Raw genomic sequence first — 27,545 nt, forward strand, 5'->3', positions numbered from 1 at the left:
TTTAGCGGCACAAGATGTGTCTACAAATCATTATGCAAGTTAATGAAATCATGTGAACGGTAACGGAGCGAGTATTGGCCACTACAGAAAGCACTGACACTGTGAAAACGTGACTCAAATTACATCGCATTTCTTCCCAGATTGGATCTTTTGTTTTATGGTGCGTCAATGCTTACCTTCCACATATTCAAGGGCTAAAGAGATACATGCAAATCAGGGTACACTTTGGACCTCCATAAACGTAAAATAAACATATACCATAAACCGATATCGAAGTCTTCACCCTCGCTCTTATTAATTTTAATCCCGAACACCCGCCCCAGGGCACGTCGCCAGTCACTTCAGCGGCTTGTTGTAAGCTGCTGCTGCTGAGGACTAACACAGGGACAGAACAATGGTGAGAGCGAGGCCGCTGGGAAGTGCATGAGACAATAGGTGACGGCGAGGATTACCTAGGTCACGCAGCGAAAGCCATAAGCCGCCTTTGTGATGGGAGCATAAGGGTGAAACTCGACGTCATTCTCTGGTGTCCAGCCACAATTACTATCCTCTTTTTGTTTGATTTTCTAATAGCTATAACAGTTACCAATAGTTATAATTGTGAACGATAAGTTCCGTGAAAAGTGTAAAGGAATCCAATCAAGGAATATTTGAGGTAAATCCCGTATTATTTTTGGGGGGGCTGATCATTTTCTCACGTTTAGTCGGGTCTTGCCATCACCTGTTGCTTTCCTTGTGCGAAGTCGCAGTTGAAAGTGATTAGTGGGTGATTTTTGATTATTTGACGGGGGTTGAAAATGTGACGAGCTGGTGGTGGTGCAAACGCTCAGGCCAACATTCAGCACTATATTTGCTGACCACACAGTTCATGGTTTTCTTAATTAACGCTAGTTGAAGAACTCACGAGGGAATGTGGTATGCTTAACGGGTATAGATCCACCTTTAACTTCCCCTCACGTGTCTAATCTATATAATGTGTAGGTTTATCTCAGCGGGTAGCAGGTCGCCCTTTCGATACTCTTTTCAGTCTGTGTTCTTGTAATAGCCTACTGATAAAATGTTTCAAGCTCTATGGAGGTACCACTCCCCGCATGTTGTGCAGTAACATGCAAGTGTTTTGTGCGTGTAATGTGCTGAAATTACATAAATATGGGAAATGATGTGTCAAGTTTTTGGTGCCAATGTGATATGTAGTTGATGTGAATGTTTTGCATCAGTAACATACAATCGACAGTGGAACTGCGATCAATAATATTTCCAAAAATACATCTGTTGTAAACTGCAGCATATCACAGGAGGTATAAAAGAGGTGTGGAGGCCGCGCCGCGCGCCTCAGTAAGACCACGAGCGATTGAGTGAAAACACTGCCGCCCAGGTGAGTCTTGTAATGGTGCTATAATGGCTTTGCCTCATTGCTTCATCATTGCTTGAAAACTGAGCATCCTCCTCGTAGCATATGTACTTAATTTATTCATTCATTTATTTATTTATTCATTTACTGAGAGTCGGCCAGTGGTTTCTTTGCGGTCAGGAGACGGCAATGTTACGAGTGGGAGGCTGGGGCGCCGCCAAGGTGGTGGTGGTGCTGGCGGTGTGGTCAGCGAGCGTCGCCAGCTGCCTCGCCATGCCAGGTACGTACGTTGCTTCTACTGCACACTACGAGTACACTCACGCAAACTGATGAATATGTGCCGTGACTGTTTCTCTCTCTCTCTCTCTCTCTCTCTCTCTCTCTCTCTCTCTCTCTCTCTCTCTCTCTCGGGGGAGGTCAACGCTTGAATTGCAGTGCAGTTATATTCACAGGAGAGGGCAAACTTATGTAACTTGAAGCCACCCTCAGTGTGATGTGACTCGTACAGAAGGTTGTGGTGTCGTTCATTTTGTTGCAGGCGCGGACCCGGCGTGCGGTGCGCTAGGGCCCGGTGAGTGCATGGCGAGGACCAGCAAGTGCAAGCTGGTGAAGGAACTGGTCAAGGGCAAGGGCGGACACGTCAAGCCGGTCTTGGACTGCGCCACGACTCTTGGAATCCCTAAGATGCAGGTCGTTGGCAAGATTGGTAAGTTTCGTGTTATTCCTTTCCATCGAATTACACGGCCTCTCGCCTTGGAGGGAGGGTTTTCAGTTGTAATGATTGTGCCTGTGGTTTGTTGCAGGGCCGGCCTTCGCGGAGGGCAAGCCGGAAACCATCGTGGACCGCATCACCAACGACAGTGCCCTCTCGGCGCAGCTCCACCTGTGCGTGTACAAGGCGAGCGGTCTGGTAAGTGTTCCTTCTCGCTGCATTCTTTTGTAAGGATTGGTGAGGAGAGGGAAGGGGGCGAGCCGTTCTTTATGCCATTTATGAACACATACATACACATTCATAGAGAAAGATTTCAATGAATAAATTAATTCACCAAATGACGCAATGCATAAATATCTATGAAAATAACTCCTTCCTCAGCTCCAGAAAGAATAAAAAATGGACATGTGTGCCTCCCCGAATAAGTTTCAAAATCATATAATATTCGTATAAAAGGACATGAGGAGGCAGCAGTAGTGTGTGTGTGTGTGTGTGTGTGTGTGTGTGGAGGGGGGGTGGGGGGGGGAGCATAACTATGGTGTGTGGATGCACGGACGGATTTTAGTGTTGACTATTACAAGCTGGATTGGATGGCAATTAAATCATGCAGATAACAAAGGAAAGTATGCTGAAACTATCCCGGTTGTAGAGTTTATCACTGATTGTCAAACTATCTGAATGGTCCAAAAAACGCCACAATAGGCGCATCTAACATCACCGTAGCCGATCCAGGATTCAGTACGTTTCCTAACTAGTAGAAGGTAATGTTATAATTGTATTTCGTAAAGAATCCTTATAACCAAAAACTAAACAGAACATTGAATAAACAACAGAACAATAATATGAAAATACGTATAGCCACTGCTGCCAGGTCATCGTACGCAGAACACAGTATTTACCGGTTTGAGATCACGCGTAGGGGAGCGACATCTTGGCCAGCGAGGTAGATGCTGAGGTGAGGTGTGACCGTGTGGCTGTGTGGACTGTGTTAGTGTTGGCCATTACAGGTCGCCCCGGACGGCACCATCGCGCGTCAGGCCATGATCAACAAGCTCACGGCGCGGGGAGTCTACACCCACCCCACCATTATTGACAACGTGGCGGCTGCTCTCTCCGCTTGCCCTGAGCCTCCCCCCGCCAAGGTATGTACTTACCTCCACCTCATTCTGTTGGTCTTCAATTTACTGTGCTCATGCCACTGTGAATCGTCACGAAGTCTGCGTTCTCATGTTATCGCACACTTTGTCACTCACCTCCTGCTGTGTTTAGTTCACAAGACGTTCATGTTACTGAACACTTAGCCATGCACTCCCTATCCCCCCAACCCTTCCTGTTGGCCTTCACCTCACTGTGCGCCTCACAGTTTTCCACTTTCGCTTCTCTGTTGGCTTTCAGTTCACCACACTCATATGACTGTGTACTTTTCACCCTCATATACGCTTTACCAGCCTCCTATGTTTTCTTCTTCTTTTCTGGGGTTAATCCTTCCCTACATACACGGTCTTTTCTCCTTGTGGGAATGTTCTTTCTGCTAAACATATATAGAGTATTATTTCCTGGCAAAACTTGACTGTTCTCTTTCTCTTTCGTGCCCGCAGGTGGAGGAGTACTTGAAGTGCGTCAGGAACACGTGTATACAGCAGATGCCGCCGTCCGTCTCCTCACTTCCAACTTTCGGCCTCGAGGAGGATGGCGATGATGGCGACAAGAAGTGCAAAGGAAAGAAGTGCAAAAAACACTGAGGTGAATGGCATATTTAGCGACATTGATTCCTGTTTGGTCTAGGTGTCTTGTTTTTTTTAAATAAATGTTATGTTAGTTTTGCCAGCTGATTGTGGCATGGCGACCAGGCCAAAGGGCGGAGAGGGAGATTATGGTGGCAGTTAAATGGACATTGGGTGTTGAGTTAATTTTTTTTACTCCCTACAAAGCGTTGGTGACACAATAGCACGCTAACCCAACTTAATTACAGCTGACATACACTGTTTACTATGCTTATGGTCTGTTATGGATATATTCTAACGTGAATACTCACTTGTCTGAGGACTGACTCTTTTAACAATGCACACTCGGACACCACGATCTGACGATCTGTTCGCTTAGCTGGGCCAGAAGGGAATCGGGTCGTTTCTGGACGGCGGGAAACTTCAACTTTTATGCGGCTCAGTCACTCCTCGTGACACTTATAATTTGATAAACATAGCTTGTGAAGCTACACGGTAACACTCACGAGGCAACAAATGCACGAACACGCAGGCATGAATAACACTTTGCTGCCTCGCTCTCAGTGTTATGTCATATCCATCGAGTTCTGTGCCTTTGTAACCAGTCGCTGCATGGATGCATATGTAGGTGCAAATATGTAATAATATATTACTGGATTTTTCTGCTTACCTTTCCATACATTATCACAACTATGGATCATTAGGGCAAAGTACCAAACATTGGTGTTACGAAATGAACATTTAAAGCATCGCCAAACAGGCGAGCGAAGCACCGATGGCTGCGTGCCCGTCGTCCAGGATGGAGCCGGGTATGTATAAATAAATATATATATATATATATATATATATATATATATATATATATATATATATATATATATATATATATATATATATATATATATATATATATATATATATATATATATATATGGTCTCTTTAAAAGAACTGTGGATATTTAATTTGTATTGTTATCATTATCTGTCGTCGTGTCATCGTCGGCGTATTACATCGACCGCGTTTTCCTGAGCTTTGATGACGAGCTGTGTGGGTCAAAGGGTTCCGGAGTGCCGCAGTCAGAGAGTCACCGTGGCAAGCCTGTGCTCAAGCAGTGCCGCCGTGGCTGCTGACATGTTGCGGTGCAGTAATGTGGGTGTGCTGGTAACACTATTTGACGACTTCTTTGAATAATAAAGGCAAAACAGGACAATACAGCATAATAAAAATAGCTCGCAACACGCTGCTAAAACTATAAATATTACAGGACAAGATGCTGAAGGAATAATCTGATCTGGGTAGCGAAGTGTCTTACACTGCTCTTTCGAAATCAATACAGAAACTAGACATTTCCAGCACTGCCCCGCAATTTGTATTTTTTTTTTCTGGATATCGCTAACACTGATGATAGCAGTGATGTAGCTCAGACAGCAACAGTGTTTTCAAAATGAAAGGCGACAGAGACGACTGATGAGTGAGGTCACGTCTTACCTTAAGTTATTGGTTGGGTCATATATATATGTATGTATGTGTGTATATATATATATATATATATATATATATATATATATATATATATATATATATATATATATATAAATATATATATATATATATATATATATATATATATATATATATATATATATATATATATATATATATATATATATATATATATATATATATATATATATATATATATATATATATATATACGTAAATACATGCGATGATTCGGACGTTGATGTTATGAGAGGCAAGGGACAGTGTGGAATGCGGATCAATGCACGCCGTTCATCCTTGACATGTCAGGACGCCCAGGGAGCGACAGACAGTCCAAGGAACCCAGATGACTATTAAGGAAACGAAATCAATGTCACTCTTCTGTAGTTATCGTTATATGGTGTCCTCCCCTTTATCCTCCACCCATCTCCAAAGTTCTCTTCCTCCCTGGCTCCCTCCTTCCTTTCCGTTCCAGTTTCACACATCTCCCTGCCGGGGCTCATAGCCAAGCTGCCAGTAACAGATAGGGCTCCTCCATAACACTCAGCATTAGCCAGTTTGGGCCGGCACGCCCTGGCGCCCTCACCCTTCCTTGGCCTCCCTCCTCGAGTTCCTTTATTTTCCATGATTTCAAGTGCCTGACTAACAACTCGTGCTCTTTTTTTTTATTAGCTGTGTGATGCAGTGGGCGTAGAAAGGTAGTAACGTTTTAAAGTAACACAAGTTGCCAGTGTTAATTAACCAAACTTATATTATTGGAAAACTCTTACTGCAGTTGGAAATTTACGTTGGCAACGAACTCTGTTTTCTCTTATCTTAGTTGCTGTTGAAACACATTTATCTTGACTGAAAAGGACGACTCAGAGGAAACAACATCATCTTATCTCATCGTCTGCTTTTCCTTTTGCTGATCCACTTCAAATAAACCTTTTGCTTCGTAGGCACAAAGCAACAAGTCTTTTGCCTCATTAGTTACGTACAGTTCATACCTATAGAGGTTGATCTACTCCTACGGATAGTCAAATTTAATCTCGCATTGACCAATAAGTGGGTACCTGCGGAAAATAAACTGCGATAACCTGAATGTCACATCGACCCTCTGTCCCGGGTTATGAGTTCCTATCCAGCGCAGGATCAAAGAGACGGAGATAAGCGCCGACGTAACGCGCATGCAGCTCAGTATATGTTTCCCACTTTAGCATATCTTTGTCTTCTCTTCAAATACGCAGATAAGTATCAGTGTATTTGAGTTAAGAAATGAAAAGCAAAACTCATCGATGAAGAAAAGATGTAACTGAGACGAAAACCTCTCTCTCTCAACACGCTGCGCATCGGGAAGGGGAAAGTAGTGGTGGTGGTGGTGGGGGGGAGTACCGGAGAGGAGCAGGGAGCAGAAGGAAGGGTAGAGGAGCAAGAGAATTCCCGGTATTGCGTTGCTGGCGTTTGAAAGCTGATGACAAAACGAAAGAAAAATGATGGTAGTGTTTTCAGTTGATACAGGAATGACCTTTGAATGAGATGCACTTCATGTTCTCACGTGGGTTCGTAAACAGAGATTTTATAAAATGGCCGGAGTCTGTATAGAGGAAAGAAATGTTAGCGTTTATATATACTTTTTTTCTCTCTTTTCAATTTTAGATTATGACAAAATTGTGTTAGAGTTTAGGGCCGCCGTAACACGTTCGGGAAGATGTAAACTCGCAATACAAACTTCAGTGTTGCAGACTCAACTTTTGGGGGAAGATTAAAATACTTTATTTCTTTATTGGCGGATTCCAACTTCGAATAACTACCTTCTGGAGTCCTACTGTGTGTGTGTGTGTGTGTGTGTGTGTGTGTGTGTGTGTGTGTTGTGTGTGTGTGTGTGTGTGTGTATGTAATAATTTACACACATTATTATTATTATTATTATTATTATTATTATTATTATTATTATTATTATTATTATTATTATTATTATTATTATTATTATTATTATTATTATTATTATTATTATTATTATTATTATTATTATTAGTAGTAGTAGTAGTAGTAGTAGTAATAGTAGTGGTAGTAGTAGTACTATAAGTATAAATTATTATTATTAGTAGTAGTATTAGTATTAGTAGTAGAAGTACAAGCAGCAGCAGCAGCAGTAATAGTAGTAGTAGTAGTAATTGTGTTATTATTATGAGTATTAGTATTATTATAAGTAGTAGTATTTTTTTTCTTTTTTTATAAGCACTGCATATGGCGCCGGTAGCCTTTCTTGGTAGGACCTGATGGTGGGCCCAAGCCTGTTATAGCGCAGGCAAGTGTTTAAAGTGACGCCATCTTCCTTGGCTCATGCTGTCCCTCGGATCTCATCTTTGATCCTCTTTTCTGACAGGTGGTCTTAAGGACTGAAAAATCCTTGCTTGAGCGGCGGGCGGGACGCGAACGCTGGTCCTCCTGAACGCCGAGCCGGCATGCAAACCACTAAGCCAGCGCCTCCCCAGCAGCAGTAGTTGTAGTAGTAATCAGTATTATACTCATCATTGTTATACGCCACATAAGAAAATGACTTTGTTTGTAATTTAAAAGTGCTAAATAACCGATAGATATTGTTTTTTTCTTGGTCTTTTTCTACCCGGTTCTCACCCACAGTAACTCTTCCCCCATTTCCCCCTTCCTCTCCCTCCCCATTCCCCCCAAACATACATTCCCGAGCGTTGCCTTGTGGTGGGAAACGATACCGGGAGCGCGTCAGCCTCAGCACCACAATTCTCTTCCGTGTCATAATTTCTTGGCGTTATCGTAAAACTCAGACGAAGGAGACTTAATTTCGTCCTCGATTTACTCTGTACGCACCTCACCTTCCTCCTCTTCCTCCTCCAAATCCTCTTCCTCCTCCTCCTCTTCCCAGTCTCTCCTTCCTCCTTCCCTTCCCCTCCCGTCCTCTCTGACTCGCTCCATTTCTCAGCGCCCATAGCCAGAAAAAAGGTAAAAAAAAAAAGATTTGAAGAAAACCAGAGAGAAAGGAACATTTTCGGAGGGGAGGAAGGGAGAAAGGCCGAGGAGAGACATTTCCAGCGGTTGGGAAGGAGGGGGAGGAAGAGAGAGGAATGGAAACGAGGAAGAGGAAGGGAGACTGGAAAGGAATGGAAACGAAGGAGAAGGAAGGAGAGGGAGGGAGTGGGAGGGAGAGAGAAGGGGGGAGGGGAGTTGAGAGGAATGGAAACGCCAAACGGGGGCAAAGCCAACCCAAAACAGTTCAGTAGGCGGCAGGCCTTCAACCAGTGAGGTGGTGTGTGTAAGAGCTCGCGACGCACCATAAAAAACAACTGGTCAGTAACACCCAGCCTTGTATTAAGCTACTTTGGTGAACTGGTGTGGCGGCGCGGCCCTCCCTAACGAAAGGCAGCACCAGAGGAAGACATATCGAAGTCCTTCAGTTTTCTTGGAGTAGTTTTGTCTCGGTGCGGGTCACACTCTCTTGAGCACCCAAAGTGTTCGCTTTTGTCAGTTTTATCCGCCATTCGTATAGTATCGAGCGACATTCAGAACGTCGCGAGGGACCGAACTCTAAAGGTACTACATCAGCCGGGGATTTTTTTTTTATCTCTTGAAACTTCCGACTCCGACCCCGCGTCCGTGTCGAGGTGAAGCAGCTCATTAATATCGGAATACGCTGACGACCCCGCGATCTCCCGATTGTCTCACCCCTTCACCCCACTAACCCCCTCGCACCTACCCTCATCCCATCACTTTTTCCCCCTCCACACACACACACACACACACACACCATAAGATTTTTAGGGATATTATTTGATCACAATTTTAGAAGTAACACAGTATATAAGAGTTTACGTTCCTCTCTGTGTGTGTGTGTGTGTGTGTGTGTGTGTGTGTGTGTATCAGGGTCTAAGATGTAATCTATATTATTTTTGATTCGTGTTTTTCCTTTTTCTCTCTCTTCTATTGACGGCAGAATCAGCACGACCACTCAGCGATAATCCTTTTTTTCCACCATTTTTCCTTTTTCGCTGAGAGAGGAAGAGCGACTCGAGGTATAGAAAGGAATATAAAGAAGCAGGAATAGTGAGGTCGTGCATCGGCTACATTAAGCTGTACCGGTAATTCTTTTCTTCTATTTTTTCCTCTTTATTTTTGCCCTCTATTTTTATGTCCTGAAAAGAGAGAGAGAGAGAGAGAGAGTATTCCCAATTCCAAGAAAAGCGAAACTAAAGAAACGGACGTACTGAGAGAGTTACCTCGTGTTGCAGCATTAATTATTACGTAGAAACCACTCTCTACATTGGAAAACACACACACACACACACACACACACACACACACACACACACATGCATACATAAATAAATACATATATACAGGAGTTTTTTTAGGCTGCATTTTTTTTCCCTCATTGCAGGATTTATTTATTTATTTATTTAGTCTTCGGAATCTTCCCTATACAGTCAAGTGCACACACACACACACACACACACACACACACACACACACATACTCATACCAACATCTCAGTAGTGTGTGTGTCTATAATAGCATTCCGCTAGTGCCACATGACTCTCGCTCCACCATTGTTAATAAGGCTCCGTGCCACCTTGCCGTGAGTTACTGGGATGACTCGGGGCACACTTGAGAGCATCTCGTCGATAAGCCGATACCTAATGCGTGTGTGCGGTGGACGGTACGGAAGCGGCGGGCATTAGGGGCGGCGAGACCAGGCGTGTGGGTGGTGGCTGTGAATGGTGGTGGTAGATAGGTAGTGCAAGGGAATTTAAAGGCAGGTAGAGCAGGGTTGTTGTTGTTGTGTGTGTGTGTGTGTGTGTGTGTGTAGGGAGGGGATGTCTTCTTTTTTGTCCTTCACTTATATTTCCTTTCACTATGTCCTTATTATCATTAGCATTGTTGTTACAGTTAATGATGATGTTACTACTACTACTACTACTACTGCTACTACTGCTACTACCACTACTACTACTACTACTACTACTGCTACTACTACCACCACGACTACCATTGCTACTACTAACTACCACTACGATTACAAGTGTTGGGAACTGTTACCGAGCGAACTTCCTCTATAGCTGTCAAGTCGTTGCGTCGCTAACAACTCTAAGCGCCGAACAACCTACCGACATAGTTTGGAGCGCCGGGGAACACACGCACAGAGACACGCCATTCCCTTCCCTTCAAAGTTTCGTGCACACACACTGAAGCAAAAGAAACGTCAACACACACAAAAACAAACAAATGAAAGCTAAACGCACGCTCCCAACACACACACACGCACACACATTACAGGTGATCTCACGCGTGGAAATCATTGTGCCTGTTCTAAATAATGACTCACATAATTCCCGCAAGTGACGTCTGTTATCACCGTAATTGCCGTTGTTTCCGTCTAATGGATTAAAGATTTGGGTCGTTCGGCAAAATGGGAGTGAAGTTATCTCTTGTGATGCGTGTGTGTGTGTGTGTGTGTGTGTGTGTGTGTGTGTGTAATTGTTCAGGCGAGGGCACTGTTGATAATAGACTAAAGGAAGGAGGGCGGGGAGGACAAAGGCTGCAGGAACCTCCTTTTGTTACCGTCCTCACAACGGCCTCAGTAGTACAGCATTAATCTCTCCTTTCTCTTATTTTCCGCGTAAAGGAATTCTCTCTCACACACTCATTTTATATCCTTCCCCCCATCCTTTCTTTCGACCCCCTTTCTCAAACTGTCTCACTCGCATCGACATTGCAATTTTCATTATACCAGAGGAGACATTCACTTATTCTTTTTCCCTCCTTTCTTCTGCTACTGCTTCTTTGTGACACGCAATATCCAGCGGCAGCCTCGCCACCACCCCCTTGTTTCCTGCCTCCTCATACGTGCCTGCTGTCATCGCCGCCCCGTCCTCAGGCATGGGGTTGGTAGCGTTGGGGCGGGAGGTAGGTGGTGGTGACGGCCCAGCATTAAAGGATCCGACCCTCTCGCACTCTGCAGGTCTGGGCCAACGCGATACCGATACCCTCCCGTGGACCTCGACCTGCAAGCAACGAGAAGCGAGGGTGCAGGCTGGCTGGAGAGGGAGGGAGAGAGGGTGGGAGGGAGTTTGGTGCTTTCATCTCTCTCTCTCTCTCTCTCTCTCTCTCTCTCTCTCTCTCTCTCCTATATTGGTTTGTTTGTTTATTTGTATGGTTTTGCTTCTGTTTATATCCGAATCAGAGAGAGAGAGAGAGAGAGAGAGAGAGAGAGAGAGAGAGAGAGAGAGAGAGAGAGAGGCCGTAATAATAGCCATAAAACAGAAATAAAATTGATATCCTTGTGTCCCGGGGTGGTGGGGGGGACGGAAGGGTGGGTGGGAGGCGTCAGCGGCGTGTCTTTGCCGGCGACTCCTGTTTGGTGTCTTCCCCCTTCACTTCTGGCATTCTTTCTTCTTTGTCTGCGAGGGTGATGCTATTCCAGGCATCTGCTGTCTTCACCCTCCGTCTTTATGTTTTATATTTGCATTCCGTCGAGCTGGAGTGAGCGTCAACCCCTTTACGCTATAAAAAAAATGTGTTCTATCCTTGTGTGCGAGAAATCTTTCCCATATACGAGTTGCCAGTCTGATGTCCACTGTGTTTGTTTGTTTGTTCTGGAGAGAGACTCATCATTAACACACGTCACGGAAGGGTTTCACAATCACTAAAATCACTCCCTCTTCTTAATCTTCACTTTCTCTATCCCTTCATTGTCTTAACCTTCCATATGGGTCTATGTCTTCCGTCGAGCTGGAGTGAGCGTTAACCCCTTTACGCTAGAAAAAAAATGTGTTCCGACCTTGTGTGCGAGAAATCTTTCCCATATACGAGTTGCCAGTCTGATGTTCAGTGTTTGTTTGTTTGTTCTGGAGAGAGACTCATCACCAACACACGTCATGGAAAGGGTTTCACATATCACTAAAATCACTCCCTTTTCTTAATCTTCACTTTGTCTATCCCTTCTTTGTCCTAACCTTCCTTGTGGGTTTATGTGAAGCCCTAAAGCAGCTCTTCAGTCTCTCCTATCATATTTTACTCCCAGCAGTGAGGTAAATGACATACTTGATCCCTTCACCTGCGAAACTAGACTCAATATCCCTAAAGTTTAAGGAGTTTAGTAAAATATAATTGACTAATGGGGAGGGAAATCGGTGAATAATCCGTTCTCAGGAGCTCTTTCGCAGCCTCTTCATATCTTGGGTTTCACCGTCTCCAAACTTCACCAGAGGGATCCGTGTAGATTTAGGAATTCCATTTTCTGTTGTCCCGGTGAAGGATGGCTTCCAGTTACTGTGGCTGCCAGATAAGCCGCTCAGCTCTCAGGGGCCTCTACAGTATTGGATGGTACGCCGATTTTTTTGAGAGCCTTTTTTTTATTTTTTTCATTTCTTCGTCTGAGCCAGATATATTTCCAGTCTTGAGGAAAGGAAATAAAAAAGTGTGAATCACCTTATAATAACGTTTGAATCTTCTCCTTTTTGAAACCATACACTGCACAGCTGGATTTTTTTTTTTTTACATTATAGGAAGCAGCTTTAGGGAACACACACACACACACACACACACACACACACACACACACACACACACACAAAAGTCCCGCTAATCGCTATTATCGTAAAGAAGAAAGCTAAACTGTCAGAGTGGAGTGTCAAATTCGTTTAGAGATGGCTTTAGAGACATTTAAATCATCTTTATCACCAGCAAACAATCCCAGAGAGCTAACAATGACCCTGTACTGTAAGGAGGCCGCCACAAGGAGACCAGCGAGTGTTGCGAGATGGGCGGTAGCGTGTCCCAGTGCACGGGTTAGCGTTTCCACTGATGGCTTTCTCATCTTTAGTTTGGACCATCCCTTCCCTCGTCTTGCATAATACCGTAGATTTATAAAGCTCATAACACCGATGATGATGTTTAATTGGCACCTTTAATATTTATTACCATCGGTACAATAATTAACATCAGTGTGTGGTAAACGGCATTATCATTATCCTCAATATAGTATCATTCATCACTTGGCTGTCAAATTCATAGTACTTATCATTATTATCATTATTTTTCTACAGCCAAGGAAGCAACTCAATGGCAAAGGAATAATTGAGAGAGAGAAAAAAGAGTCTGCTAATCACTGCCCCTCTATTATTACTGTTATTATCATTATAAGTAGTAGTAGCAGTAGTAGTAGTAGTAGTAGTAGAAGCATTGTCAGTACTATATCCACCATCGTCATCAGCAGCCCTAATATCGCTCCACCGGTCTCCATAAAACATGAAGGTACACGATGCCGTTTCTGTGGCCCGCCGTCAAATCAAAATATTCCAGCGCGTATGGAGCGGGCGGCTGTATATTGCTTTTTTCTTTATCATCAGGCCATATATTGGCTCCGTGTCGGCCTTACGCGTGACTGATGAGCCCTGCAAGCTGCCGCCGCGCCGTGATAAATGACCGAAAAATGTCCAGAAAATGTTTGTTTCTTTGGGAGTTTGCAACGGAGCTCTAAGCGAACTACCATGCCTGAGAAAAGCCTATATATATATATATATATATATATATATATATATATATATATATATATATATATATATATATATATATATATATATATATATATATATATATATATATATATATATATATATATATATATATATATATATATATATATATATATATATATATATATATATATATATATATATATTTTTTATTTTTATGAAGGGTATACTCATCTGATCCCACCCACAAGATATTCCCGTCAACACCTGTCCGGCAAACACCAGCAGAGCATAATAAAAAAGACCGAAATCTTTTGATTCCTGTGTTTGGAAAGCACGTTCTTTTTCTGCACGCGGCGTCCAGCAGCTTCCAGAAAACAGGAGGCAACACGTATGTACTGTACGCGGGTTTAAAAAAGCGGGCGAGTATTATTTTCAGAAATCCTTAAAAGACGAGAGAGAGAGAGAGAGAGAGAGAGAGAGAGAGAGAGAGAGAGAGAGAGAGAGAGAGAGAGAGAGAGAGAGAGAGAGAGAGAGAGAGAGAGAGAGAGAGAGAGAGAGAGAGAGAGAGAATATTTCAATTTACGGGTACAAAACATTCTAACATTTTCCTTTTTTACCCCACCGAAGAATATTGACGTTTATTGTTGTACAGGAGCCACTTTTGACGCCGGCAGGTGTGTCTGCCGTGTTCCTTCCCTCCTCCCGTCGCCTTGTCTTTATTAGCCAGCCGGCGGCGGCGCGCCTCCCGCCCCTGAAGGGACACAAATTAAGGCGCTCCAACACAGAATTTGTCTCGAAGGAAACGTGGAACTCGCGTGCAGAATTTTTCCTTCCCAAAGTTTGGTCCCTCGGGCAAGGGCCGGGTACTGTGCTCTTTGTGTATATATATATATATATATATATATAGATATATATATAGATATATATATATATATATATATATATATATATATATATATATATATATATATATATATATATATATATATATATATATATATATATATATATATATATATATAATATGTATAGAGAGAAGGAGTAAGAGAGTGAGAGAGAGTGAGAGAAATATAGATCTAGATATACTGGAAAAAAAAAAAACATAGATAGATAGAAAGATAGATATAGGTAGATAGATAGATAGAAAGATAGATAAACAGTCATACAAATTTGTACATATACACATATCCAGACAAACATACAGCCAGGCAGATAGATACATAGACTGAAAAATAGATAAATAAAACAGCAGCTTGATTCACACATACAGATGGACAGATTTTATAATAACGTAAAACGAGTCTAAATTTCGGGCCTTTTGTCATCGGCTTATGTAAGAAACGTTTTTGTTGTCTATTTATACTCAGACGCAACCCCTTTATGACTTCCTTACTAAGTCAGTCTCTCTCTCTCTCTCTCTCTCTCTCTCTCTCTCTCTCTCCTGGTAAAATTTCTAATCCCACGCTTTCCCAGTCTATATTTTTCTGTTTTCTTCGGAGGTTGCACCAAATTTTCCCTCCACTCGACATGACCTCAGCCAGCCTAAAGAGCCTCCTGGGCAAAGCTCTTAGCGTGGGAATGACCTGACTTTATTAGCGAAGAGCAACTGTTTTATTTTCGTTGATTTCAAACTATAAATGCTCTTCTGATTTTACCTATGTGTTGGTAATGATGATGATGATGAGGAAGAGGAGGATAGTAGTAGTAGCTGTAGTTGTGGTAGTAGTAGTAGTAGTAGTAGTAGCAGTAGTAGTGATGGTAGAAGTAGTAGTAGTAATAAAAGAGAGAAAAGGAATAGCAATAAGGAGAAAAAGAGAAGGTTAAAAGTAAGAATAAAAATAGGAATAACGATGATAATGACAATAACAGTAACCACCACCACCACCACTACCACCACCACCACAACAACAACAACAACAGCCACCACAAAACAACACAAAACTAACATCATTATACTCTCAACAGCTTCTGTGTGGCTAAACTGTCACCTAAATTAACTCGAACATCAAATTAGTTCATTACGAAACTTGATTAGGCCATTAAGCAAGGAGGGATAAAATATATTACGTGCCGCGCAATATAATCAGGGCGGGGAAGGGGAGGGCGGTTAGGGAAGGGGAGGACCGAGGAAGGCGGGGGCAGAGGGAGGAAATAAGAAATAAGAAAAATGGCTGCGTCTTGACTGAAAATGACTGGCTTGATTAGAGCGGAGTGGGAAGGGCGTGTGTGGAATCATGCTTTCTAATTCCGGAGAGAGAGAGAGAGAGAGAGAGAGAGAGAGAGAGAGAGAGAGAGAGAGAGAGAGAGAGAGAGAGAGAGATTGCAATAGGTCGCTCCGCCCACACATGACAGCTCTTGCAAACTATTTCTTCACCCTCTTCCTTCCCCATCCAATAATTTATCTAACCTTCATTGCAAAGTTTCAATTGTATTTGCATTAGCTACATATAATATTCCAGAGAGAGAGAGAGAGAGAGAGAGAGAGAGAGAGAGAGAGAGAGCGCACCTTCCTTCTGACAAGACAGTTGGGTATTTACACAAAACGGTTCGATGATTCTTATTCAACGAGTTCCGGCAGCGCGGAGGACACTTGTAGTCTTGCCGGGCACTGTACGATAGTTTGGGTCATCTCGAAACTTTTGCCAACGCTTCCTTTATCTAATTTCTTCCACGGACCTAAATTCGATGTCACGTTAAATTGAAAGCGCTGGAGTTACGATATACATAGCGTTCTGAGTTTGGGGTACGGAAAGATGATAAAATATAACAAATACATAACTCGGGAAGGTCATATTTGTCAGGGCTTCGGTGATTCGGGACAAAGCCGTGAAGCATCAAACCCCGACCGAGCCGATTGTAATTGACGAGCCATTCATCAAAGGAGCGTGTGTTTTCTTTGAAGTGCGTGTCACCTCCGTGTCAATCGATTCTGGGCTGTGCGGTAAGTTGAAAGCTGCAGCCGTGTCATAGCGTGCTGGGCTCCCGGCGGGTTAGCGTGGCCAAAGAAGCGAAGAATGATTGCAGCACACGGAGTACCAGCTTCGTGACGCGTTACTGGCTGTTATGTGCTGATGTATGCGGCTCACTCACTTCTTAAGGGGCAATTACACTGGGCGAATTTTCCGTGGATCTTCAGTCAAACCACGATTTCCGCTGGCGTGGTTTTCATATTTCCGTGGTTTTCTGACGTGTCCACGATCTTCCAAAGATAGAGTAGATTTCACCGAAGGATGACGGTATTACTCACCATCAGCAGCAGTAGCAATAACAAGAAGCAAATGAGAACCACGCTAGCGGAAATCATGGTTTGACTGAAGATCCACGGAAAATTTGCCCGGTGTAATAGCCCTTTTACTTGTCCAATCGATGGCAATGAGGTGACGAGATGGGTTAAGCAGCGGTTTGGGGACTATGGCAGAGGGACAGTAGTAAGATAATAAGGAACAACAAAGATAGGGAGTGCCTGGAGGAAGAGTGGACACGAGCAGCCAAGAAACAACAAGAAAATAGCTGACATGAAGGATATACGGAGGCAGGCAAGATGGTGGGTGATAGGGAGCAGAGGGAGGGAGGAAGGACCGCTGGCTGGCTGGGTGGCAGGTATTAGAGGATGGTTAGGAGGAAGGGGTGGAAGGAGGGAGAAAATAGACCCTGGTTGGTGAAAGAGGGAGAGAGGACGGAGGGAGTGATCGTGAGAGACAGGAAAGAGGAAGACTCGGTTGGGCAGAAGACAGACTGGGTGGTAGGTAATAGAGAATGGCACGGAGGGAGGGACGGAGCAAGAAAATAGAGCCTGGTTGGTGATAGAAGGAGAAAGGAGGGAAAGAGTGATCGTGGGAGAGAGGAAAGAGGAAAAACTCGGCTGGTTAGAAGAGACAAGGCGAGCGACGGGTGGTGACAGCGAGGGTACACAAGGCTGGGTGTAAATGCAGCTTCTGAAATTTAGCCTTGTCGTGACGCGTTATTGGCGATATTTCCTTGGAGTGTATACCTTGTTCTATCTGCAATATCTGGAAGGGGCGTGAGGGAGGGGGGGAGGGTGACCTGGGGGTGCCGCGGGCTCTGTTTCCTCCTGTCTCCCACTTCGCCTTTCCGCCGCCGCCCCAGGACAATGTCGTTACCCGAACATCAATTGAATGCCTTGGTGAAACTTATGTAGATCCTCCACGTTGAGATACTATGCTCTCTCTCTCTCTCTCTCTCTCTCTCTCTTTGTTTCCTGGCTCTCGACTTCCTTGACTTCTTTTCAGCTAGTCTTCCAGGCCAGCTGAGCGTCCTTTCTTTCTCGAACAAAGACAATTTTTTCCTCCCGTTTTATATCACATGCCAATTTCCTTCGTCCAAGAGACTCCATCCTTTCCATTTCTCCGTAAAGTTTTCCTACATGTATATAAAAAAAGTCCTTCCACAGCAATCTGGCCACCGAAGGGTCCATCTGAGGGTCCATCCAAGGGTCCATCCGAGGGCCCATCCAAGGGTCCATGCAAGGGTCTATCGGTGCCTCCTTGCGTCCTGTCTCCCACACTCGTCCCAAAGTTGTAGGACACTAATTGATCCTTTTCGTGAGAGGGTTCAGCGTGTGTCTTGGCTTTCCTTTCGGGCCTCCTTGGGTTCCTTATGGCGAGATACTGTCCTGTGTACGTGATTAGTGTCCGTGGCCCTCCTTCCCGCAGCCTCCAGTTCATAGTTGTCGCTGTCCATCCCTTCGAAGCGCCTCGTCTCGTCTGCATAACGTAACACCTCGTTCTGTTTGGCCTGGTGTCTCTCCGCTACAGCCCACCTGCACATTTGTCTCCCTCGAACACCGGAGTTGGTCTGGGAGAGAGGTATATAAAGCCTCTTCTAGTGAGCGAGGTATATTAAGGGGAAATAATTTTTGTGTCTGTCTGCCGGGTAAACTCAGCTCTCGGTGGTCTTAAGATAAATTTACTCGTGATACGGCGCCGCCCCCCTCGCTTGCACCGGCACCTGGCAGCCCATTGTGGCCCAGAAATATGACTGAGTTAAGCTTCATCCTCCGGAAACACTACGGAAGCACGAGTTTAGTGGCGGGAGGTTTCGCGGCTAACGGTCAGCGGTGGGTTGTAGCGGCAGCGATGTTCCCCGCAGTAACTTGCCCACATCGCTGCGTCGTGGCGGGCGTGTGTGTTGCCCGAGATTTATGGTAATCACCGCCTTGTTTTATCACCTCGGGTTGTGCTGAGAGTCCGGGACGCGATGGGAGCCTAACCTGAACTTGTGTGTGTGTGTGTGTGTGTGTTGCGAGGACGCGGGAGGAGTGGGAACAATGGAGTGGAGTTCGAGGATTCAACATGCCAGGGAAAGGGGAGACAAGAGTGTAACAGTGTATAAGAAAAGTAAGGAAATGGACGTACAGGCACAGAAGTTGGTTTCAAATATAAATAAGGATTTTTTTTTCCAAAGTTGAGGGATATTACGAGATGATAAAAGTAAATTGGGGTACAGTAGTAAATGTTTCAAATGAAGGGATTCGAATCTTAAATCATTGGCACGGGAAATCGACAGAAAGAGTTGTTAGTGGACACGCAGGTTCACTAATCACACGAAGAAGAGAACACGGATCATTAGGAATAAATAAAAAATAACGCCACATCACATTTATCCTAAATATACGTGTTTGCTGAAATTTTACCCCATTACTTTCGGCATCATCTTATCTCTATCCTTTGAGGCATGTTATTCTTGTAAGCGTATATTCAGTTTAAAGTGTAAATAACGAAAGGGTGAAGCATAGGACTGAAAATTTGTCAAAAGTTTGGAGCAATCCGGAACCCGCGTTGAGTCCAGATTGACTTACGGCAGTCCAGGACCATTTGTTTTGATTGGAAAAAAGGTCCGCGGCGTGTATGGGAAAGAAAACTGCAGCAGCGATGGAGAACGTTGACGTCTGACTGAAAACGAATATTCCTGCTTGACGTCCCTGCAACATGACGCCGAAAATCTTGGCGGAAATATTTTCTTTCGCTTATTTCGATCAGAACAAAGAAGTATCATGTCCTTGGAGATGGTTAATGGACGACGTCTGACTGAAAACGAATATTCCTGCTTTACGTCCCTGCAACATGACGCCAAAAATCTTGGCGGAAATATTTTCTTTTGCTTATTTCGATCAAAACAAAGAAGTATCATGTCCTTGGAGATGGTTAATGGACGACGTCTGACTGAAAACGAATATTCCTGCTTTACGTCCCTGCAACATGACGCCGAAAATCTTGGTGGGAATATTTTCTTTCGCTTACTCAATCAGAACAAAGCAGAATTATGTCCCTGGAGATAGGTAATGGAGGTTTGTGAACATTCAACTAACTCAAAAGAAACGATCGCTGGGGTAGAGGGACAATCTAACTTGATGAGACACAGGTACCTACAATAATATGAAGGTGTTAGCCAGTCGTACCATTAACCGACTCAAATAGAACGATCACTACCATAGAGGGTCAATCTAACTAAAGGCTACACAGGAACATATAAAGACAGACGAGGTTAGCCAGTCGCCTTACACTAAGTCACTCCCATTCAAATTTCTTTCTAACTTCCTTTTTGAAATATTAAAAAACGTTTTCAGCACCCACGGGACTTTATTTCCACCCGATCACTCTTCTCTCCCTTTACTTTCTTTCCTGTTGTTTTGTGGTTCTCTGTTGTGCAATCTGCAGTCGTCCCACACAGTCATTCCCATCCATATATCTTTCTAACTTCCTTTTGAAACATTTAATCACGTTCTTTTTTTCGCTATTGTGCAGTTGACAGTCATCCCACACAGTCATTCCCATCCATATATCTTTCTAACTTCCTTTCTGAAACATTTAAAAACGTTTGCACCAACCTTATGAGTTTGGTCCAGATTCGATCACTCTTCTTTCCCTTAACTTTACATCCTTTTGTTTCTTTTTTTCGCTATTGTGCAGTTGACAGTTATCCCACATAGTCATTCCCATCCATATATCCTTCTAACTTCCTTTCTGAAACATTTAATAATCCCGTTCGCACAATCCACGGGACTTTGGTTCACACTCGATGACTCTCCTTTCCCTTCATTAATTTTCTGTTGCTTTGTGTTTCTCTTTTGTACAATCTGCAGTCGTCCCACACAGTCATTCCCATCCATATATCTTTCTAACTTCCTTTTGAAACATTTAATCACGTTCACACCACCCACGGGACTTATGAGTTTGGTTCACACTCAATCACTCTTCTTTCCCTTTACTTTATTTCCTGTTGTTTTGTGCTTTCCATCGTGCAGTCTGCTCCTCTTTGGTCGCCCGCCCTAAAATCGTCCTCCCTATCACTCTTCTTTCCCTTCACTTTATTTCCCGTTGTTTGGTTCTTCCCTATTGTGCAATCTGCCCCTCTTTGGACACTCGGCCCTAAAATTGATTAAAGCTGCAACGCGTTTACACGGCCCAGCGAGGGACAACCGAAGCCCCGAGGCATAACTGTTCGTCCGGCCGTGATAACTCAGCGCCGTGCAGCGTTTGTGTCTCGCTCCGGCACGCCAGCAAACACAAGGACAAGGACTGGGACTCTCGGTTTGTGTTATTGGAAATTGATTGTCATGCTAACAGACTTTATAGATATGAAAACACGTTACAAATTCCCTTCCCGTTGATGAAAATATAAAGTTATTCTTCTAAACTGAAACCTAAACGTTATCTCATTGCTTTATAATGTGTCAAAAGCTCCTTTCATGTAATATTTGTCGTTTCTTATCATTAACTTGACTACAATTTGTTTATTCTTCAACTCGATCAGCAAAGTCACCGTGACAAACGACGTTACAGATGACGAGTGGTCGGGAAGAAAAATGCTTCCGTCCCCCATCGATCAGGCCGCGCGAAAATGTGCATCACTCATCATGAAGTAGAATTTTATAACATTTTTGTTTTGCCACTGAATGACATTGTGTTTTGTTCCGATATGCCCCCCCTCACCATAACAATAACCCTGCACTATGATGAACGATGCCTCCTCTCTCTCTCTCTCTCTCTCTCTCTCTCTCTCTCTCTCTCTCTCTCTCTCTCTCTCTCTCTCTCTCTCTGGTGTGTGTGTGTGTGTGTGTATGTTTCCCCTCACCCAAAAGATAATATAATGCTTAATTTTGTTTTGAAAGCCTCAAAGATGCGTTGGATACACACACACACACACACACACACACACACACACACACACACACACACACACACACACAGTGAACAAAATACTACTAAAATGAAATGGAAATATGACCTGCTTCAGACTCTGGGACTAAATATTTTCCACAATAATTTTACACGCGCGGGCTGTCGTGAATGAAAGGAACAATTATTATTCCACTACAGGATCTGGGTTGCGAAGAAACATTTAGAATTCAAGAAGTCCTGAAATAACTACCGAAGCCCTACGATGCATTGAGTCCATGCCAATAATATGCTTAAATTATGTAGATATATATCATGTTTATGTTTATGTACTATAAGAAAACTGTCGTGAAAATTTCGAGCCATGTTGTTAATGAATTGGACCTTTAAAGTACAACATTTCTCATTCTTCATGTTTCTTGATGTCATTTACTCTCTCTCTCTCTCTCTCTCTCTCTCTCTCTCCCTATTTTCCTCTCCCTCTTTCTCCCTCCCTCTCTCTTTCCGTCTTTTTCTCTCCCCTTCTCCCTCTCTCTCACTCTCTTCCTTTCTCCCTCTCTCCCTCTCCCACTCTCTCCCCCTCTCCCGCTCCCCTTTCTCCCTCTCTCCCTCTATCCTTGCTACTCCCCCCCCTCTCCCCTTCTCTATCCCCTCCTCCCCCTTTCTTTCTCTCCCTCCCTCCCCTCTATGCACCGTCCCTCATTCCCTCGTCCCTGCAGGTGGTGGCCGGGCTGATGGGCGGCGTGCAGGCGGCGGCGTGGTGGCGGGTGGCGGCCGTGGTGGTGGTGGTGGCGGCGGCGGCGGGCGGGGCGGGGGCGCTGCGCTGCTACAAGTGTAACAACTGCATCAAGTACGAGCTGAGCCAGTCCCAGACGTGCGACGCGAAGCACACCCACTGCATGGTGAGTGTACGGGGGGGGGGGTCCCGGGGGTAGGGAGAGGGAGGGAGGACAGAAGTGACGCTGGCATTGTGTGTATTTGTGTAGGTATTAGAAACGTCACTGCATTATTATTATTATTATTATTATTATTATTTTTATCATTAATTGCTCCTACTACTACTATTTGCCACTATCCTACTTTTACTACTACTACTACTACTACTACTACTACTACTCCTACTACTACTATTACTACTACTACTTTCATCACTTTTACTACTACTACGTTACTATTACTTGTCTTTTATCACCTTTCTTTTTCTGCTACGTTATTTTTGAGTTATGATACTAAGATATACCAAGAGGTTTTTCGGTTCATCTTTCCACGCCTCCTTCTCATAATAAGGCCCCGAGGTGTGTGTTGCTGGTCTGCCTTTACAACCGTGTCAGGGAGTTAACTAGATGAGTGATAGTTGACATGAGGCAAAATATCGTCACCTTCATAAAATAACTGCCTATGTAATTTTTCAACGATTTCCAGGTTTTTATTTACATCAATTTTTCAACATGTGACGCCCATTTCTGTAAAGTTGCCTTCGTTATTCAGGGTTTGAGTGTTCTGGAATTTGCCTTTTCATTTCTGCCTAAATCTTAAGCCAAATGAGATGATGACAGTTCTTTTCTGATTTCCTGAGAAGTAGAAAATAATGACTTAGGGGGTTTCTTTACGAAGGAGACGATATAGGATGAAACACCTTAGTCACTGTGTCAAGGTTTAGTGTGTCGGTATGGGGTGTTTTCTCTGGCGGTAGATGTTTCACTACTGTGTTCAGGTAAGGCTTCCTATGTTGTGCGGGACTGAGCCATTGGTGTTACTTTTGCAACCGTATAAGTGAAGCAATATCTCTTTTTATTGGTATACTATCAGAACCATAGAATAAGAGCTTGGCTGACTTTCTCATAGACGTCATGTTACCAAAAGAGTTGCATGAAATTCTAACTGATGCTGATACAATAATGTTTTTTTTGTGTGTGTGTGTGTGTGTTCTAGGCATCGTCAGGATATCGAAAAATTACCTAGAGCGCAAAAAAGACTATTATATCAGCATCAAAATGGGGCCTTTGATGAATATGGAAAATGTCTCCTATTCTGTTGCTCTGGGTTGTATTTCACAGGCTAGACTCTTTAAACTCTATTACACATTCTTTCGTTAATGTTCCTGACGGCCTCGGCTTTTGTACTGTGTGAATGATGTATCGCTTTTCTTCTTTATTGTAAATTTTAGCATGCCTCCAATTACCGTGGCGTTTGAGTTATACCTAAAACAATGCGTGAAAATATGCATGTCGGCAATTGGAGAAAAAACAGAAACGAAAGAGCAAAGCGTTAATTCTTTCCTTTTGATTTGACTCGCCCGGAAACCATTAACACCAAAGAAAATGTCAGGCAAAGGGAGAAACTAAAAGTGTAAAAAATCTGTTTTGTGACGGTGAATGAATGGACGGGCGCTCAGCGAGATTCATATTAATTAGTTCGGGAAACTCACTCATTCTCTCTCTCTCTCTCTCTCTCTCTCTCTCTCTCTCTCTCTCTCTCTCTCTCTATTTCCTCCTCTCTTTCTTTCTTTTTTCTTCTTTCTTTTCTCTTTTTCCTTCCTTCCTTCCTTCCTTCCTTCTTTCTTTCTTTGCTCCTTTCTTTCTTTCTTTATTCCTCTCTTTCTTTCCTTCCTTTCGTTTTTCTTTCTTACTCTCTTTCCTTCTTTCTTTCTTTCTCCCTTTCTTTCAATTTCCCTCACCGGTGTTGGTCTTCTGAATATTCGAAAACCACTCCACATATTACTAAACTCACGATTTAGTGAAGGACAGACCTCCAACAAAAAAAATAAATAAAGCGGTTTTCTCATTATTGTGTCCAGGAAACAACAAATGAATACTACCAGCGTTTTAATATAATTCTGTCTATGATTAAAAAGTTTCCACGTGTGTTTATTTCATGCATGCGGCGCTATCCTGGTTATATAAACGGCGGTGGTTGGAACGGAGCGCTGTGGTAGTGCCCGGCGGGGCCCTCACGATACTCCCTCAGATTATCGTACTCAGGACATTTACATTTATCGTTTCCAGACCCAAAACTGTCGTACCCGCGCAGATAACGATATCAAAATAAAGTCATTATCAAAACCGTTATAGTTATTGATGTTTTTAGAGATTCCTATAGCTCAGAAATCAGGAAATACAATGTTCTGAGTACGATAATTAGATATAGGAAAGGCTGGAAAGAGAGAGAAGAGAGGGATGTCAAAAAATAATGAAAGAAAAAGGAAGGGAGTGAAGGAGGTAGAGGACTGATCAAAGGAAACAGGAAGACGGAAGAGGCTTAGGAATAGTGACGCTCTGCTCCTCTCCCTCCTGCGTAGCTCTGACCGGCGTTTCGAGAGATGGCATCGGAGAGGTAATCCCACTAAGCCGCGTATATGGAAGCCAATTCAAGCCATCTATTGTTTCGGGGCGAGGCTGGCGTGATGAATGGTGGCGCTCGACTGATAATACTGGGTTACTGCTGATGAGCCCGTAGCCATCAGTAACATAATCCCTCGTTAAGCATTGTAGTTAAGCTTGTAATAATATTGTAACATGGTATCTCCGTTTTCTTGCCATAGCGGTGTCCAGGAAAAAGTGTAGAGCTTATATAACGACGAGCCGGTAGAGGAGAGAGGAGCAGTAAACTTTTCCATTGATCGTGTTGGTGATAGTGGTGGTGGCGGTAGTAGTAGTAGAATTAGTAGTAGTAGTAGTAGTAGTAGTAGTAGTAGTTGTAGTAGTAACATTTTTTTTCTTTTTACAACAAAGGAGACGGCTCAAGGGCAACAAAAAGAGTGTAGAAAAAAAGCCCGCCACTCACCGCTCCCATAATAGACAAAAAGTAAAGAGTAGCCAAAGGAGAGGGTGGAGAGGTGTCTTGATACACTCTTCTTGTAGTAGTAACAGTAGCAGTAGTAGTAGTAGTAGTAGTAGTAGTAGTAGTAGTAGTAGTAGTAATAGTAGTAGGGCTTAGTAGTTGGTGTACGCATCGTGAAAACATGCTACGCCATCCCTGACATATATTTTCATTTCTTCCCCTTTAAAGTTTTGTCTGCAATATCTCTTCTTTTAGTGTAACGAGATTTTAAGAGCCTAGGAATGATGTGCCAGGGTGGGCGGTAGCATAAACGTGTGTTTGTTTGTGTGTTTGTATTTGTTTGTGTGTTTATTTTATGTCTTGCCTTGAGATGATTGTGTTGAAGATCCTGTAGTTCGACATCTTCTCCTAGAAGGAAATAAAACTTGTGTGACTCGAGAAAGAAATACAATACATAGAAAGGTTCAATGTCTAGACCGCCGAAAGTGGAGGTTACGGGCCAAAGCCAAGATGAAAAACGCAGAAGTCAGTAAAAACAAGTAATGGCGCGCGTTTCCTCTGTTTGTCTTGTCCTTTCGCTGTATGTGCTCCATTCCCTTTCTAGAGCCTTTGTCGGGGCGGGGAGACATTAGGCCTATGTGTGTGAGGCTCGACACAAAGACAGGGTAAAGTGTTTGAAAGGGTAATGCGATAGGAACATAAATCAACATTGTATAAGATTTTGAGCTAGTATTTTTCATTGGTTTACATGAATATTGTCTTTATTTGTATACTGTGAGCCAATACCTGTTCAGAGATGTTTTATATTCATTGCTACAAAATTTAGGGCGTTGGCGTGGTACCCTCAAAGGCCCAGTATGGTGTGTGTCGTGGGGTAGCTGTTCGTGGTGGGAGGGGTCAGAGGCTCCAGAGGGAAGGTGTGTGAGTGCCAACACCGCCTCTCCTCACCAGGGCGGCCTCTCCTCGGGGACAGATTACTTCCAGGCATAAATTTAGCTGAGCTCCTCATCTTCACCACTCCACTCCCCCTTTCCTCTTTGTTCTCTCTCCTCTTCTCCTCATAAGCTGAGTCGCTGAGTTGGTGTAACCGTCTGTGGCTATATTACCTTACGTGTTATCTATTTATCTATCTATCTATCCATCTGTTTATCTATTTGTATATCTATTTATCTATTTATCTATCTATCTATCTATCTATACACATTCATACAAAGTGCATTCTCTATTATTTAACAGTTTCTCCAAAATCTATCTCTCCTACGTTCTTTTACTTTCATCTTAACTTTTTTTTTTACCAGATTTCACTCTCAAACTTTATTTAATTTTTCCTCCTTCCTTCCTTCGTTCCTTCCCTCCTCTCCCGGCCTCTGTTAGTGCCGCTGCTCCTTTTTACGCGAGGCTCCCGTGTCCCTTTCCCTCCTGCAGTTATTTTCGTTTACCCTTCCCTGAATCTCTCTCTCTCTCTCTCTCTCTCTCTTTCTCTTTCAATCTCTCTATCTATCTATCTCACCATAGTCTAAATATATCATAATCAAACCCGTTCAAACAGTATCATACGTCTTCTTCACGCTGAAACAGATACATACGCTCGGTTGAGGTCAGCGGTATCGTCACTTGATTAACCCATTCAGGTCGGTCCAACATCCAACAGAGGCTGCTCCTTGAAGACAGCTGGCCACGTTTAGCTGCTCTCCTACTGCCGGGCCCAGCAATATGTTTCACGGCGTCGCAGGCATGTGGAAACTCGAGAGAGCTGTGCGGCTCGACTAACTTATGGTGAGGTCGTGCAACCTGCAAGAGAACATTAGCTTTAATACATAAGTCGGGCAAAGGCCTGTAGCCCT

The 27,545-nt window shown here is 43.5% G+C and overlaps 2 protein-coding genes across 6 annotated transcripts in view; both read left to right on the forward strand.

Moving 5' to 3' along the window:
* Window positions 1-1,323: 1,323 nt before the first annotated feature.
* On the forward strand, window positions 1,324-7,882 carry LOC126997469 (uncharacterized). Of its 5 annotated transcripts, XM_050858570.1 has the most exons (7): window positions 1,329-1,372; window positions 1,510-1,631; window positions 1,890-2,057; window positions 2,155-2,261; window positions 3,071-3,205; window positions 3,662-3,806; window positions 7,660-7,882. In XM_050858570.1, the coding sequence occupies exons 2-6, from the start codon at window positions 1,541-1,543 to the stop codon at window positions 3,803-3,805; spliced, it is 645 nt and encodes a 214-aa protein (XP_050714527.1). In that variant the 5' UTR covers window positions 1,329-1,372; window positions 1,510-1,540; the 3' UTR covers window position 3,806; window positions 7,660-7,882. The 5 variants fall into 5 exon arrangements, with proteins under 5 accessions (XP_050714530.1, XP_050714527.1, XP_050714526.1 ...); XM_050858573.1 differs by lacking the exon at window positions 7,660-7,882 and having other exon boundaries at window positions 1,324-1,375; window positions 1,532-1,631; window positions 3,662-3,968; XM_050858569.1 differs by lacking the exon at window positions 7,660-7,882 and having other exon boundaries at window positions 3,662-3,968.
* A 627-nt stretch (window positions 7,883-8,509) lies between these two features.
* Window positions 8,510-27,545, forward strand: part of LOC126997470 (lymphocyte antigen 6D-like) — a 57,238-nt gene continuing 38,202 nt past the window's right edge. Inside the window, exons 1-2 of the mRNA XM_050858576.1 lie at window positions 8,510-8,596; window positions 22,641-22,823. Of these exons, the coding sequence (XP_050714533.1) occupies window positions 22,656-22,823 (168 nt within the window). The 5' untranslated portion in view covers window positions 8,510-8,596; window positions 22,641-22,655. The remainder of the gene's footprint in view (window positions 8,597-22,640; window positions 22,824-27,545) is intronic.

This window comes from Eriocheir sinensis, chromosome 12, assembly GCF_024679095.1.
Source record: "Eriocheir sinensis breed Jianghai 21 chromosome 12, ASM2467909v1, whole genome shotgun sequence".
In the NCBI taxonomy this organism is placed as follows: domain Eukaryota; kingdom Metazoa; phylum Arthropoda; class Malacostraca; order Decapoda; family Varunidae; genus Eriocheir; species Eriocheir sinensis.

What these genes read in the sequence shown, in the direction of transcription:
- LOC126997469 (XM_050858573.1), top strand. Translation starts at nt 1,541, where the DNA reads ATGTTACGAGTGGGAGGCTGGGGCGCCGCCAAGGTGGTGGTGGTGCTG. An exon ending in GCAGGTCGTTGGCAAGATTG is followed by an intron (nt 2,058 to 2,154) that starts GTAAGTTTCGTG and finishes GGTTTGTTGCAG; the next exon opens with GGCCGGCCTTCGCGGAGGGC. An exon ending in CTGAGCCTCCCCCCGCCAAG is followed by an intron (nt 3,206 to 3,661) that starts GTATGTACTTAC and finishes TCGTGCCCGCAG; the next exon opens with GTGGAGGAGTACTTGAAGTG.